Raw genomic sequence first — 17416 nt, 5'->3', positions numbered from 1 at the left:
ACCCTTTTGAAACTGAAAAAGTAAAAACCTTTTAATAGTATTACTGAAATGTGACATTGTCATTTCCATACGCTATTATTTTTGCCCATTTACACATGCATTGCTTATCTGTTATAACCACACACCAGACTATTAGTAGGGACTATTTACACAGTGCACAATTATCTGCCTTCTGTAGGCTATTTACATTGCTGTTACATTCCAGTTAGGTCTAAATCCGTGGATTTATTCCTCAGGTTCGACACACTGGTTCAACCCCACTACCTGTGGTGAAAGCACTCCCCCTGTTGGCTAATAAAAGTACGTTTKATCCAAAACGAGTCGCCTCTCAGAATCACCGCACAGTCCGGAGAAGGCATTAAGAAAATGCACGCTGACGAACAGGGGTACCTCTGCAAACATTTTCACTAAGGAACAGGTGCATCTTGCACGAGCCCCCCGCGCGCCAAAGGCTGTGGGGCCAAAACACATTCCTCACTGTGGAAATACATCAATATCGTCAGCATCACCTTCACCTGTGTGAATTATGGAATGCTGAGGTTATCCATCGCGCGTCCGGAGAATTGGATCTCGACCCTCGTGGAGTAGCCCGAGCCTACGTCATCTCCTTGCACGGAGCAGAATGCGCCCTGGTTTCTGATTGTTAAATGTTTAGTTCAGAGATGATTTCCTCACAGCAGAATCATGTTGTCACCACTATTGAGACTATGCCTCCAGAAACTATCACGTCATCGCCGACCATGGTTCAAAGGATAAGAAAAGTGTTTAGCAGGTAAGGATGAGAAATGTTATGCTACTGCAGATTTTACTGGACCACATTTGATTTTAAAAAATGCATACTATTCAAGTTTTTAATTCGACATCAGAATCACTTGACATAGCCTATGATTGTTGATTCATTCGGTTCTTTTGTAAAGCACCACTTGCCAAGGTTTAAAATTCAGTGCACGTCAATCAAAACGTCATCATCTTCTGAAACAGCAGAGCATTGGTCAGAGAAAGAAAACACATTTCAGCATAGTGTGTGAATAAATACAGTTTTATAATACAATATAATTTTTCAATCTATATTGAAATATTGTTTTTGGCTATGTGTTTTTTTATATTTGTACGGAAACAATAGCGTTGGTGCCTGAAAATTCAGCATCATCAGCCACCTGCATAAATCACAATTACCTAGCTCATTTATTATTGTCTGTCCTCATAATGATGGATAATGTGCTTGTTATAGRCTATGGAATGTTTTTTTTTCCATCCTGCTTGTTTAATGCGTTTAAAGGGTGTTACCTTTTCTCTCAAATGATGTCCAAAAGGCCAAAACCAACATTCCAGACTCTTGGGGGTTCCAATGAACAATTGTAGGCTATTCACGGGTCAGACAATAATAGTGATTAAGCTACTAGTCTCTGCAAATTCTTTATTAAGAGTGATCATCAGAGTAATGCCCAGTGGATGGTCTTTGTTCTGTTGTGTGTATCCCCCCATCCACGATGAGTTCTTATTCTTGTGCCCGTGGGGGTCTTTCAGCAAAGCCTATTCAAGTGTTCTAGTAATAAACCTGTTGGAGACTCATAGGCTGAAAATAATGGTTTACTTGAGTCATCCACACCCCTAGACAGAATTCGACTAGACATTCATTACCACAACCCAGGACCAGAGTSTCTTATGTGACTAAATGAATACTTTCTGTTGCTTGCTTTTATTCCACTCTCCWAAACGTTGGTTTGGGTCAACGCTGTGTGTGTGTGTGTGTTTGCCAGTGCCATATCACCTTAAGAAGTGTGTGTGGGTGTACACTCTAGACTCGAGCAAGTGTAAGTTTCCTCTCTCGCGGAATGTGTGTGGCGTGTGCTTGTGTATCTGCTTGTTGTGTGTACCTCTGAGCCTCAGACAGGGGTAATGGAGGTCCAGCTGTGACAGTGAGAGGGCACAGTGAAGGATGACAGCTGGTGGTCTTGTCTTGGTCAGCCTGCTCTCTTCTCTCCTTGCCATCTGCTGGCCCTTTCATCCCTTGGACTCCCATTTAGCCAGAGAACAATGTCCCGCGAGGTGTAATCTGTGCAGGCCCAGATCGGGTTGCTCACTGTGCTGCTCTGGGGCTATTGTTGTCCTGGAAGGAGAGAATTCCACTCTCCCGGTGAAAGTGACTCGCTGTTGTATCTCTTACCGGGGCTGTTGCCAAGGGCTGCACAAAGAATCAAGCTTTAAGGCTTCTCTTACCAGCTGGAAGTTACTGTACTGAGCTGTCCAAGAGTACAATAGCTCTATGCTTAGAGATATGAAAAAATCCATCCCTGACATATAGTTCAAGTTTAAGTTTTATTTGTCATATGCACAACAAGTACAGTGAAATGCTTAACTCGCAAGCCATACCCAACAGTGCAGTATTTAATATCAAAAAAGTATKATTGATATGAGAAAAAAGGGAAAAAATTTAAATAAGAAAGAGAGGAAGCTATATACAGGATCAGTACTAATTTTACAATGTGCAGGGATACTAGAGTATTTGAGGTAGAAATGTACATATAGGCAGGGATTAGGAGAAAGTGACTGGTAGCAGGATAAAAAATATATAKAAAAATATATTATAATAATAATAATAGTAAACTGTGTGTGTGTGTATATACAGTGGGGCAAAAAAGTATTTAGTCAGCCACCAATTGTGCAAGTTCTCCCACTTAAAAAGATGAGAGAGGCCTGTAATTTTCATCATAGGTACACTTCAACTATGACAGACAAAATGAGAAAAGAAATCCAGAAAATCACATTGTAGGATTTTTAATGAATTTATTTGCAAATTATGGTGGAAAATAAGTAACAATTATATATAGTAAGTATATATAATATAAGTAATAATGCAACCTCTTGCTAGCTAGTTAGCATAACAATTGACTAGTTATACATTTTACAACCTCGGGTGGGTTCTTAAATTTAATCTGGAGTGCCAGAGTGTGCTCGTAAATTCAGAGTGTTGTCAGATTGTTTGTTTGTAAATTCAGAGCGTTTTGCTCTCGGAGCGCACACTGGATGCTCGGGCTGAGGATTAGGGTTGATTTGAGCGTACGGCAGTCAAGAACCCAAGCTAACGTTGGCTAGCTTGCTAGCTACTTCCAGACACAAATGAGACCACTGACCATTTTAATTGCCCTAGCAGAGCTGGTTAGGCAGTTTTCATGTTATCCAGAGCGTTGGTGACTGTAACTGTGCTGCTGGCAACAATTTAATTATGCTTTTTTGCCAACGTTTACTGACACCGGCCATATTCAATGGGTGTTGAGCACTTGTAAATTAATTATTCTGRGCTCTGGTACACTTAGACAAGAGTGCTCTGAAATCGGAGTAGATAGCCAGAGCCAATTTATAAAAGCACCCGAATGTCCATTGACTATACCATTTAGCTAGGCTAAGAATGACAGGAATAATTAAGTCAATAAACGTTGTGTAGTTAGTTAGATAGCATATAGTTAATATTCTGGCAAGTTTGATGTATAAGTAGCCAACTAATATTAGGTAGCTAGCTAACAACATACCGGGACATACTGCTGTAATGATACGCTATGTGGTTCGTAAGGACAGCGTAGGTAACAATTTGGCAGCCAATATAGCGTGTGTGGTAACTTATTTGAAAAGTCATTACTTTATTACATTGCTCAACATTTTCTTAACATTTGTCATAATTAGTTAAAGCAATGAATTTGTGTCCACTCTCGTTGCACTTTGACTGCATATTTTCTGCCATTTTCTTCAAATCTGGAAACGATGTYAAGCCTCCAATGACGCCTCCGACGAACCATTAAACAGGCAAAGCGTCAAAACAGTGGTGGCCAAAAGTTTTGAGAATGACACAAATATTAATTTTCACAAAGTTTGCTACTTCAGTGTCTTTAGATATTTTTGTCAGATGTTACTATGGAATACTGAAGTATAATTACAAGCATTTCATAAATGTCAAAGGTTTTTATTGATAATTACATGAAGTTGATGCAAAGAGTCAATATTTGCAGTGTTGACCCTTCTTTTTCAAGACCTCTGCAATCAGCCCTGGTATGCTGTCAATTAACTTCTGGGCCACATCCTGACTGATGGCAGKCCATTCTTGCATAATCAATGCTTGGAGTTTGTCAGAATTTGTGGGTTTTTGTTTGTCCACCCGCCTCTTGATGATTGACCACAAGTTCACAATGGGATTAAGGTCTGGGGAGTTTCCTGGCCATGGACCCAAAATATCGAAGTTTTGTTCCCAGAGCCCAGATGCTTTACTGTTGGCATGACACAGGACTGATGGTAGCGCTCACCTTGTCTTCTCCGGACAAGCTTTTTTCCGGACGTCCCAAACAATCGGAAAGGGGATTCATCAGAGAAAAGGACCTTACCCCAGTCCTCAGCAGTCCAATCCCTGTACCTTTTGCAGAATATTAGTTTGTACCTGATGTTTTTCCTGGAGAGAAGTGGCTTCTTTGCTGCCCTTCTTGACACCAGGCCATCCTCCAAAAGTCTTCGCCTCACTGTGCGTGCAGATGCACTCACACCTGCCTGCTGCCATTCCTGAGCAAGCTTTTACTGGTAGTGCCCCGATCCCGCAGCTGAATCAACTTTAAGAGACGGTCCTGGCGCTTGCTGGACTTTCTTGGGCGCCCTGAAGCCTTCTTCACAACAATTGAACCACTCTCCTTGAAGTTCTTGATGATCTGATAAATGGTTGATTTAGGTGCAATCTTACTGGCAGCAATATCCTTGCCGGTGAAGCCCTTTTTGTGCAAAGCAATGATGACGGCACGTGTTTCCGTGCAGGTAACCATGGTTGACTGAGGAAGAACAATGTTTCCAAGCACCACCCTCCTTTTGAAGCTTCCAGTCTGTTATTCGAACTCAATCAGCATGACAGAGTGATTTCCAGCCTTGTCCTTGTCAACATTCACACCTGTGTCCAGGAGAGAATCACTGACATGATGTCAGCTGGTCCTTTTGTGGCAGGGCTGAAATGCAGTGGAAATGTTTTMGGGGATTCAGTTCATTTGCATGGCAAAGAGGGACTTTGCAAGTCATTGCAATTCATCTGATCACTCTTCATAACATTCTGGAGTATACGCAAATTGCCATCATACAAACTGAGCCAGCAGACTTTGTGAAAATTAATATTTGTGTCATTCTCAAAACTTTTGGCCACGACTGTAGAGGACTAAGATCGAATCGTACTACACTGGCTCCGACGCTCGTCGGATGTGACAGGGCCTGTAAACTATTACAGACTACAAAAGGAAGCACAGCCGAGAGGTGCCCAGTGACACGAGCCTACCAGACGAGCTAAATAATTTCTATGCTCGATTCGAGTCAAGTAACACTGAAACATGCATGAGAGCATCAGCTGTTCCGTACGACTGTGTGATTACGCTCTCTGTAGCCGATGTAAGTAAGACCTTTAAACAGGTCAACATTCACAAGGTCGCAGGGCCAGACGGATTACCGTGAAGAGGGCACAACAAAACCTATTCCCCGAAAGGAGACTGAAAAGTTTTGGCATGCTCCCTCAGATCCTCAAAAGGTTTGTCAGCTGCACCATCGAGAGCATCCTGATGGGTTGCATCCCTGCCTGGTATGGCAACTGCTCGGCCTCCGACCACAAGGCACTACAGAGGGTAGTGCGTACGGCCCAGTGCATCACTGGGGCCAAGCTTCTTGCCATCCAGGACCTCTATACTAGGCGGTGTCAGAGGAAGGCACTAAAAATCGTCAAAGACTCCAGCCACCCTAGTCATAGACTGTTCCCCTGCTACCACACGGCAAGCATTACCGGAGTGCCAAGTCTAGGTCGAAGAGGCTCCTAAATAGCTTCTACCCCCAAGCCATAAGACTCCTGAACAGCTAATCAAATGGCTACCCAGACTATTTGCATTATTTACTGCTGCTCTTTAATAATTTGTTAATCTTATCTCCTTACTTTTATTTTTTGTATTTTCTTAAAACTGCATTGTTGGTGAAGGGCTTGTAAGGAAGCATTTCACTGTAAAGTCTACACCTGTTGTATTCAGCGCATGTGACATATAACGTTTGATTTGATTTTGATTTGAAGCCACGCCCATTTCCTGAAGAATTGCATTATGGGCCCTAAAGTATGGAAATAGTGTCCTCTATGTGTATACTTCATAATTTGGCGAATTTAGAATGACATCCGGGAACTTTTGGCATACTAACTATATCCATACAATGACCAATAAGCATCTATATACTCAATTCACGTCACAAATAGTACGGTTAGTGAGGTTAGTATGAGTATTCGAACACAGCTCTAGTCCATATTATGGCAAGGACAGCTCAAATAAGCAAAGAGAAACGACAGTCCATCATTACTTTAAGACATGAAGGTCAGTCAATCCGGAAAATTTCAAGAATTTTGAAAGTTTCTTCAAGTTCAGTAGCAAAAACGATCAAGTGCTATGATGAAACTGGCTATCATGAGGACCGCCACAAGGAAGGAAGACCCAGAGTTACCTCTGCTGCAGAGGATAAGGTCATTAGCATTAGCTGCACCTCAGATTGCAGACCAAATAAATGCTTCACAGAGTTCAAGTAACAGACACATCTCAACATCAACTGTTCAGAGGAGACTGCGTGAATCAGGCCTTCATGGTCGAATTGCTGCAAAGAAACCACTACTAAAGGACACCAATAAGAAGAAGAGACTTGCTTGGGCCAAGAAACACGAGCATTGGACATTAGATGGGTGGAAATCTGTCCTTTGGTCCAAATTTGAGATTTTTGGTTCCTACCGCCGTATCTTTGTGAGACGCAGAGTAGGTGAACGGAAGATCTCCGGATGTGAAATTTTTGCACATTTATTAAAAACAAAAATACCTTATTTACATAAGTATTCAGACCCTTTGCTATGAGACTCGAAATTGAGCTCAGGTGCATCCTGTTTCCATTGATCATCCTTGAGATGTTTCTGTAACTTGATTGGAGTCCACCTGTGGTAAATTCAATTGATTGGACATGATTTGGAAAGGCACACACCTGTCTATATAAGGTCCCACAGTTGAAGGGAAGGCTACCAAAACATTTCTGCAGCATGCTGAAGGGCCCCAAGAACACAGTGTCCTCCATCATTCTTAAATGGAAGAAGTTTGGAACCACCAAGACTCTTCCTAGAGCTGGCCGCCTGGCCAAAATGAGCAATCGGGGGAGAAGGTCCTTGGTCAGGGAGGTGACCAAGAACCCGATGGTCACTCTGACAGAGCTCTAGAGTTTCTCTGTGGAGATGGGAGATCCTTCCAGAAAGATAACCATCTATACAGCACTCCACCAATTAGGCCTTTATGGTAGAGTGTCAGACGGAAGCCACTCCTCAGTAAAAGGCACATGACAGCCCGCTTGGAGTTTACCAAAAGGCACCTAAAGACTCTCCGACCATGAACTCTTTGGCCTGAAGGCCAAGCGTCACGTCTGGAGGAAACCTGGCACATTCCCTACGGTGAAGCATGGTGGTGGCAGCATCATGCTATGGGGATATTTTTCAGCGAGAGGGACTGGGAGACTAGTGAGGATCGAGGCAAAGATGAATGGAGCAAAGTACAGAGAGATCCTTGATGAAAACCTGCTCCAGAGCGCTCAGGACCTCAGACTAGAACGAAAGTTCACCTTCCAACAGGACAACGACCCTAAGCACACAGCCAAAACAACGCAGGAGTGGCTTTGGGACAAGTCTCTGAATGTCCTTGAGTGGCCCAGCCAGAGCCTGGACTTGAACCTGATCGAACATCTCTGGAGACACCTGAAAATAGCTGTGCAGCAACGCTCCCCATCCAACCTGACAGAGCTTGAGAGGATCGGGAGAAACTCTCCAAATAAAGTGTGCCAAGCTTGTAGCGTCATACCCAAGAAGACTCGAGGCTGTAATCGCTGCCGAAGGTGCTTCAACAAAGTACTGAGTAAAGGGTCTGAATACTTATGTAAATGTGATGTTTCATTTTCTTTATTTTTTTTAATTAGCAAGTTTTTGCTTAGTCATTATGGGGTATTGTGTGTAGATTGATGAGGGGAAAAAACAATTTAATCAATTTTAGAATATGGCTATAACGTAACAAAATGTGGAAAAAGTAAAGTCGTCTGAAAACTTTCCAAAGGCACTGTATATCTTTATATGTACAGTTGAAGTTGGAAGTTTACATACATTTAGGCTGGGATCATTAAAACTCGTTTTTCAACCACCCCACAAATTTCGTGTTAACAAACTATAGTTTTGGACTGTTCCCCTGCTATCCTTCCACAAGCCATAAGATGGGTGAATTTTGGCCCATTCCTCCTGACAGAGCTGGTGTAASTGAGTCATGTTTGTAGGCCTCCTTGCTCCCACACGCTTGTGGGCAGAACGCTTTTTCAGTTCTGCCCACACATTTTCTATAGGTTTGAGGTCAGGGCTTTGTGATGGCCACTCCAATACCTTGACTTTGTTGTCCTTAAGCCATTTTGCCACAACTTTGGAAGTATGCTTGGGGTCATTGTCCATTTGGAAGACCCATTCGTGACCAATCTTTAACTTCCTGACTGATGTCCTGAGATGTTGCATCAATATATCCACATAATTTCCTACCTCATGATTCCATCTATTTTTTGAAGTGCACCAGTACTACCTGCAGCAAAGCACCCCCACACCATGATGCTGTCACCCCCGTGCTTCACGGTTGGGATGCTGTTCTTCGGCTTGCAAGCCTCCCCTTTTTTCCTCCCAACATAACAATGGTCATTATGGCCAAACAGGTCTATTTTTGTTTCATCAGACCAGAGGACATTTCTCCAAAAAGTACAATCTTTGTCCCCATGTGCAGTTGCAAACCGTAGTCTGGCTTTTTTATGGCGGTTTTGGAGCAGTGGCTTTTTCCTTGCTGAGCGGCCTTTCAGTTTATGTCGATTTAGGACTCGTTTTACTGTGGATATAGATACTTTTGTACCTGTTTCTTCCAGCATCTTCACAAGGTCTTTTGCTGTTGTTCTGAGATTGATTTGCACTTTTCGCACCAATGTACGTTCATCTCTAGGAGACAGAACGCGTGTCCTTCCTGAGCGGTATGACGGCTSCGTGGTCCCATGGTGTTTATACTTGCGTACTATTGTTTGTACAGATGAACGTGGTACRTTCAGTCGTTTTGAAATTGCTCATAAGGATGAACCAGACTTGTGGAGGTCTGCAATTTTCTTTCTGAGTTCTTGGCTGATTTCTTTTGATTTTCCCATGATGTCAAGCAAAGAGGCACTGAGTTTGAAGGTAGGCCTTGAAATACTCCACAGGTACACCTCCAATTGACTCAAATTATGTCAATTAGCCTATCAGAAGCTTCTAAAGCCATGACATCATTTTATGGAACGTTCCAAGCTGTTTAAAGGCACAGTCAACTTAGTGTATGTAAACTTCTACTTACTGGAATTGTGATACAGTGAATTTAAGTGAAATAATCTGTCTGTAACAATTGTTGGAAAAATGACTTGTGTCATGCACAAAGTAGATGTCCTAACCAACTTTCCAAAACTATAGTTTGTTATCAAGAAATTTGTGGAGTGGTTGAAAACAAGTTTTAATGCTCCCAACCTAAATGTATGTAAACTGTTGTAAACGCTGTTGGCTGGGCTCCCTGCCTGTGCCATTAAACCCCTACAACTCATCCAGAACGCCGCAGCCCGTCTGGTGTTCAACTTTCCCAAGTTCTCTCACGTCACCCGCTCCTCCGCTCTCTCACTGGCTTCCAGTTGAAGCTCGCATCCGCTACAAGACCATGGTGCTTGCCTACGGAGCTGTGAGGGGAACGGCACTCCGTACCTTCAGGCTCTGATCAGGCCCTACACCAAACAAGGGCACTGCGTTCATCCTACCTCTGGCCTGCTCGCCTCCAACCTCTGAGGAATACACAGTTCCCTTGCCAGCCCAGTCAAACTGTTCGCTGCTCTGGCACCCCAATGGTGAACAAACTCCCTCACGACGCCAGGTCAGCGGATCATCACACCTTCCGGAGACACCTGAAACCCCACCTCTTTAAGGAAATACCTAGGATAGGATAAAGTAATCCTTCTAACCCCCCCCTTAAAGAGTTAGATGCACTATTGTAAAGTGGTTGTTCCCACTGGATATCATAAGTGAATGCACAATTTGTAAGTCGCTCTGGATAAGAGCGTCTGCTACAATGACTTAAATGTAAATGTAATGTAATGTAGAAACTACAACTTCAACTGTACAAAGAAATGTCAATAGAAGACAGGTAAAACGAAACAAAGTTCAGTCATTCCAGCTTCAGTTTGGAGTGATTGTGTTAGCTGTGTTGTTGGCTAGCTCCTCTGTCSTGAAGAGAGAGCACATTTTCTATGCCAGGTGAAATCACGCATCATTAGCACATTGTTATGGATGTATCCAAATAAATGTCCCTAGAAAACAGCTTAAACAAATGCAAATGCAACTACTTTGTTGTAATTCTGACTGCACTGTTTGACGTGACTGTGAGAAGGCCATAGTTGGCTAGCTAGCAAGCAAGGGATAAGAACGTTGCCAGCCAGTATGGTAATAGAAGATTTAGAACAAACGACTGGGTCGCACCCATAGATACAGAACAAAAAAACATAACGACTGGGTCACGTCTCTGGCAACCGAACCGATAGAACGAACGGCCAGCCGGCTTGGGTATGACCCTAGATTTGTGTCGGAACTATATCGTGTGGAAGGATGAAATAGMATGAATTAATTAATCAAAATAATGTTTTTAATTAAAATATGTCAATCATTATTTGAATCATGTTGGTAACCCGTTGTATAAAAGGGATAATGCCCTCGGAGACGGTGTTTGGAGGATATATTGGCACGGTTTGCCGGCCCTCGACTTCGTCTTGGGCCTAACAACACCTGTGCCAAAATATCCTCCAAACACTGTCTTCGAAGGCATTATCACTTAAAGGGGCTCTGCTTCTCTACTTGATAGACTCACTGATGAAGAGACATGTTAGGGGTTTTGCATAATCATCTCTCTAACGTTTTAGCTATAGGCTAATYGCAGCATCAGGACCTATTTGTTTTCGTAAGGCTAAAAGGTTACTGCGAATCAACATTTGAATAGCTTCGTAAACTGCAGTATATACATTATGTAAATGCATACTCTATCCTAACGGGAAATGGTGGACAATTACAAACGATTCCAGTTCATGAACTGCTTTGCCCTTTATGGACTGTGCTATTTTATTGCTTTGCAGCTTGCTACAGACCAACTTGAGGGAACTCAACACAACAACAGAGAACCGTAGAGTATCACCAAACTTTGCCATTGATTTCTTTCTCCACTTTATGCTGACGAAGCAAATCTTTGGCTCGGTGGTATTTACCCAGAGCAATGTGTTTACGGGAATTATCCATCCGTCTTCACACAGCTTTTGAGCTTTTCCTTGCTGCCTGTCACACTGTTTCTATTTTCCATTAAATATTACAACAACTGTAATAACATTCATTCCATGGTGTGTTGAAAGATGGATGAAAAGGGACATGTCCTCTGAATCCATTAGCTTTAGGGTTATTTTCATCCATCCCAGCCTGGCTTCAGGCCATAAACCAGAGTGATTTTAGCAGCGCAATTATGTTTCACTATAGAAAATGGAGGCTCTGTCCTGTTCACTGAGCTCTTTTATTTCAATTACCAACCCGGTTGGGTTCTCTCACCTCATAATGAGATGTATTACTTTGACTGTTTTGCGGTGGTGCAACAGGGCAATGTATATATCTGTTATTAAAATACTTTAGGCTGTGATCGATAAAACGCAGGATTGACAGAGCGGTCTCATTCTCGGTTATAATACAGATTAATACAAGAACTTCCCTCCAAATTTCATTGTACCCTTAGATAATGTCTACTAAGGTGTACCACAAGCTTCCACGATTAATAGGGGCAGGAGATGTTTTGTACTTTGATAAAAACAAATGATATTATGGAGATCTAATCAACGTGTTATGTTTTCATTGGGAAGCTATCCTTAAAGAAGTAAAGAGGATATAAATAGTAAGCACAGATTCTGCCAGGCTGAGGGTCTCTTTCTCTCATTAGTTGTTTTCGTTCGACCTTGTGCAAGTCAAGCACGTAGAGCATGTTTACTTGGAAAGGGAGATTCATCTTTTCAACTCCTGAAAAGAGCTCATCTGCTGCTAAAATAAATACAATACAATTGGACTTTCTTGGTTCCAGCATTGCAAAAGAAACGGCTATTTGATAGAAATTAATGGTGGCTTTTAAAATGTAGTAGACAGGTTATTTTCATATCTTTTAAACCAATGCCTTTTGGCAGGGTGTGAAGTGTGATTTGGTTTCCAATAGGAGGGGTTCAGTGCCAGGCAACCTGGGGTATAATACATGGAATTTGGGCGGCTGTCTGAGGAAACGGCAGGCGGAGAGCATTGTTCTGGGCATCCAAGACATTCATGTCCAGTGGGTCACACAGCACAACCAAAGGTATTTATAACTAACCCAAGATAGTTAATCTGTGTCGTTTACAGTGGGAGCAAATTAAGCATAGTGGGCAGAACAAGCAAGGAGGTGGGCAAAGCCAAGCACAAGCTAGTGATATCCTATTGGTTGTTGTAGTATGTATTTGCTTATTTCTGTGAAGTGAGTCTCTGTAAACTGAATTTGACCTTGCACTCCTTCTAAACAACGCAAATTTAAAAACTTTGACAAAGCGTCAAGTCTATAAAACTTAGTGCACTGTGTTCGTAACAGATTCTAGTTTTGGGGACACCGATTATTTGGGGGATCAGTTGTTTAATTGATGAGAAAATTTGCAGAATTTCGGCCCAGTTTCACCTAGTTCCATCCTCTACCACTACCCGCGACTGGACTTCCTCTCGCTACCATATTTGGTGGTGAGAAAACATTCTAAACTGATGCTTCAGCTTTATAGCCCGTGTGATGTTTCTGGTTTACCCCTTCTGTCTGTGGCGCAACTTTGTTCCCCTTTCCTACGGCAGCATGACTAGGCAATGAACAGCTGAAGGGAACCCTAGAATCTATCTGCCCACTTAAGATGGAAAGCGAAGACTGGTGCTTGGTTTAATCAGTGACTTTTAAAGACAAAATGGGAATTCAGTTGGTACTGTTAATTTGAAATGAATTAAGATACATCGATTTGAAATAGTTTGACAACATTTTGTGAAATATTTGAAATACTCAACTCAACATGATATCCATAGACAGTCATACAGAGCTTGGTGTAACAAACCAATTCTACTCACTGTCTCTGAAAACAATACTAAAGCTCTTTGCTGAGCCATGGTTGAATGCCACTTGCAGTTTTGGAGTTTAATTTCAGAATGTAATTCAAATGTGAGTCAAGCCACAGAGCCTTACATGGCTCATCAGAAACGAAAGTTCGCACTCTGGAGAAGCACTGTGTTGTCATATTAAATCCTATAGAGTCAGACAAACTGTTCGCTGAGAAAAAGTTTCAGCTGAAAATAGGGCACGCAGTCCCAGCAGGGCTAACTCCTGGCAAGTTTCATAGATGGACAATGTCCTGTTTGTGTTTGATACTGGCAAATGCCGCATTACATCACTGTGTAGTCTACCCACTTCACTGCTCATTTTGCAGTTAAATGTCATTATTCACAGGCTAATACACTCTTTCAAAGAAAATATGACTAAAGGAAAAGACTGTCACATCTATGAGGTCCATGGTCTCATCACTGCCAGGTTGGTAATAAATGAATGATGCTGTCTTTTCCATCTGCATCTGTCTCTGAAATTAACCATGGTCGTGTCCCAAAACTGTCTTGCCTACTAAAACAACATATTGCTTACTAATAGTACTACATACTATTTAGAGCATACTGTTAAGTTAAAACATATGCAGTAAGCAACAAATATCAACAAAAACTTTATCCATAAATTAAATGAGTATGACATCCTGATATTTAAAGCATACCATATTTTCTAAACTYTACATACTATAAAACGTTCTATTTCGTATACCACAAAAGCCTACTATTTAGAACACAAGTCTAGGTATTCAGACATGGCCCATGTTTTGTCAGCCATGCCACTATACAATCAAATTCAATCAATCAAATGTATTTATAAAGCCCTTCTTACATCAGCTGATGTCACAAATTGCTGTGCAGAAACCCAGCCCAGAACCCCAAACAGCAAACAATGCAGGTGTAGAAGCACAACKGTTAATTGACAGTATATCTCTTCAATATATCCCACACTGTGTATTTCAACATTTGTATCACTCAGTATCTGACTAACTCAAACTATAGTAGCATAGCATTGTTAAAGGTTATGGAAGAGGACATAGTTGGTCCCAACCATTGTCACAACCATGACGCCTGTATATAGGTTAAATCCATTTGAATTCAGTCACTTATTGACAGCATTCCTTTTTGATTTAAACAAAACTTTTCGGACATGTTTGCCAATGGAAGAAGAGGTCAGAAAGTGACTTTTTGGACCTGAATGGAAAAACATTCAGGAGATAAAGTGTTCAAAGTTMACCCATTTTGCATACCCCACCATACCATGAGACATCCATGTCTCCATCATTGGAAAATATAAATGGTTGAGTTTGATATCACTTAAACACTTACAAACAGGGTTGTAAAACTATTGTATAATTTCTTTAAATATTTCTTAATAAAAATTAAGATTCGTTTTTACCTTTTTAACATCAATTATCTAAAAACGCATACACTTTTTTCATATTCGCATATGTTATAACTTAGACTGTATTTCACATCATCTGAGGTTTTTGTGTTGTGCCCGTCATCAGTTTAGACACAACCTGCTCTTGAATATTGAATACGGGGTGGGTGTCATGTTTTGGCTGTACTTAAAAGGGAATCAAATTGAAATTTCAACTTTCAAATGGTACCACAAAAATGGTTAGAGGTCCACACATCAGAGAATGTTGACTTGAATGGAAATATCTATTATTTTCAATTATCCTGTCAAACCTTTATAGGAAACCTATTGAAATGATAGAAATATAGACATAGAATATACATTCAATTGTGGATGGACAAAATGCTCTTGAATACAGGGTGGGTGTCATTTCAATCATAGAAATTGAATTCATAGAATGGACCTATCCCTTCAGACCATTGCAATTTAGCTTGTACACCATTGAAATTGAAATCAAATTGAAATTTTTACTTCTAGAAATATCGGTCCATCCACCATTGAATGTCTATTCTATATCTATATTTCTATGACCTCCAACCATCTTTGTGGTACCATTTGAAATTGAAATTTCAAGTACATTTTAGTACATTTATCAGCCAAAACATGACACCTAACCTGTATTCAAGAGAATGTTGTGTCTCAACCGCTGGCCGGAACAACACAAAAACCTCAGATGATGTAAAATAGGGTCTAAGCTACAACCTTGTTTGTAACCTTTTAATGATATCAATCTTTATATTTTCCAGTGATGAAGACATGGATGTCTCATGGTATGGTGGGGTATGTAAAATAAGTCAACTTTGGACACCTTTATCTCTTGAATGTTTTGGCATTCAGGTCCAAAAAGTTAATTTCTTAGCACTTGGGCAAATATGTATGGAAGGTTTTGTTCAAATCAAAAAAGGTGCTGTCAAAAAGTGATTGAAATCAAATGGATTTACCCTATAGCCTGGTGCCATTCTTAGGTTACTGACCTAAACCAACAGGTTGGTCCAACAGGCTAGTAGCCTACATTTACCATGTTAGTGTATTCCAAAGCTCACCAAGAAGCTTGATGGTAGGCCGCTAATGCAGCTATTTTACAATGCAAGTGGAACATTTATCCAAGGTTGTTTTAGAGTGGTAATATTCTGCTAATCAGACGTTGCAGTGCATTTCAACACTGCTGGATCTGATGCCTCGCAGATAGCTTGGGGCTATGGCTCAGTGAACTGATGCTTTTTCCCCAGTGTGGTAATTGTGCTTTGGTCTGTTTCGCACCAATGGAATCAGAACATCTCTCAATGTGGAAATTCAGCGCCTGCACATTTAAAAAGCATTCCTACAGGCAACTCTTTTTAAGAATATTATTGCTTTATTTCTCATGCTCCAAAAACTATAGCAGGCGATGGCAAACAGATTTTCTAACTGAAGGTTCATGCTTGTCTTGGAAGTATACCAGTACGGTACCTGCTTGAGGATCTTACCAACACACAGCATTTTCTCATCATGTTTGAAAGTGAGGGAGATAAGAGAGACTAAGAGAAATGACATGGGCATTTTTTCTCGTCTGCTGTCATCTGAATTTGAGATAAGAAGTTCTCCCCGTGTATTCATGCTGGCAGCCACTCTGTGTGAGAGAGAGAGAGAGAGAGAGAGAGAGAGAGAGAGAGAGAAGAGAGAGAAGAGAAAGAGAGGAGAGAGAGAGAGAGAGAGAGAGAGAGAGAGAGAGAGAGAGAGAGAGAGAGAGAGAGAGAGAGAGAGAGAGAGAGAGAGAGAGAGAGAGAGAGAGAGGAGAGAGAGAGAGAGAGAGAGAGAGAGAGAGAGAGAGAGAGAGAGAGAGAGAGAGAGAGAGAGAGAGAGAGAGAGAGAGAGAGAGAGAGAGAGAGAGAGAGAGAAGAGAGAGAGAGAGAGAGAGAGAGAGAGAGAGAGAGAGAGAGAGAGAGAGAGAGAGAGAGAGAGAGAGAGAGAGAGAGAGAGAGAGAGAGAGTTAATTAAAAGGGCTGGATCATCCGTGCCCGTCTTGCTGTGGATTCTGGGGGATTGACTCTCAGGACCCTACTACTGTAGCATACGCTCTCCACTGTCCATCACAGGCAAAGACAGGAAGGGAAATGGCAGTGATTTTTCATTTCCTGCTTCCACTCAGTCTGGGATGATGTGGCGTAGCTTAGAGTGTACACCAGGGAGATTTGAGTTGATTTATTCTTGCACACAGATAAAACTGAAGAAATGCAGAATTGACATTACTAAGAATTGCAAAGCAGTCATTTAAAATAATTTCAGTGCCATCAGTCAATGCATAAGGCTGAACATGGGAATCAACACAGAGAGAGTATGACGAAGGGGTGGTAAAGACATCTCGCCATCATGGAGGTGTTCTGTCAGTTCCTGTGTTGTATTGATGTGTGTTGGCACAGTACAGTATGTTGGAACACTGTTCCTGGAAATGAGGTTTCATATCTCTGTCACTGAAGGAAGTATGAGGGCACTTCTGTGTCAGTGCCTAGGCTTGTAGCATTAAGGAACTCCTGCAGCAAATTCAATCTCGATCAGGAACGTTGAATGTTTTGAGGAAAATGCTATAGGAAATGTGGCTGCCTGAGGATTGAGTAGGGCCATTATTTTGAAAAATGAAAAAATGTTACTGTGACTCCTGAGGAATAGTGGGGAAAGTGTTGAGGTGGGACACAATAACTAGGTCTCCTCCATCTTTACATTCTGCTGCACCAACAACGGAGAGC

General features: G+C 41.6%; 1 protein-coding gene across 1 annotated transcript in view; it reads left to right on the top strand.

The window, feature by feature from the left end:
* The first annotated feature begins 333 nt into the window (after nt 1–333).
* Nucleotides 334–17416, top strand: part of LOC111973418 (solute carrier family 35 member F1) — a 118496-nt gene continuing 101413 nt past the window's right edge. Inside the window, exon 1 of the mRNA XM_024000783.1 lies at nt 334–772. Coding sequence (XP_023856551.1) covers nt 648–772 — 125 coding nt within the window. The 5' untranslated portion in view covers nt 334–647. The remainder of the gene's footprint in view (nt 773–17416) is intronic.

This window comes from Salvelinus sp. IW2-2015, linkage group LG14 (assembly GCF_002910315.2).
Source record: "Salvelinus sp. IW2-2015 linkage group LG14, ASM291031v2, whole genome shotgun sequence".
Classification (NCBI taxonomy): domain Eukaryota; kingdom Metazoa; phylum Chordata; class Actinopteri; order Salmoniformes; family Salmonidae; genus Salvelinus; species Salvelinus sp. IW2-2015.
The sequence above is the reverse complement of the archived record's forward strand: the minus strand, read 5'-3'. Positions and strand labels throughout refer to the sequence as shown.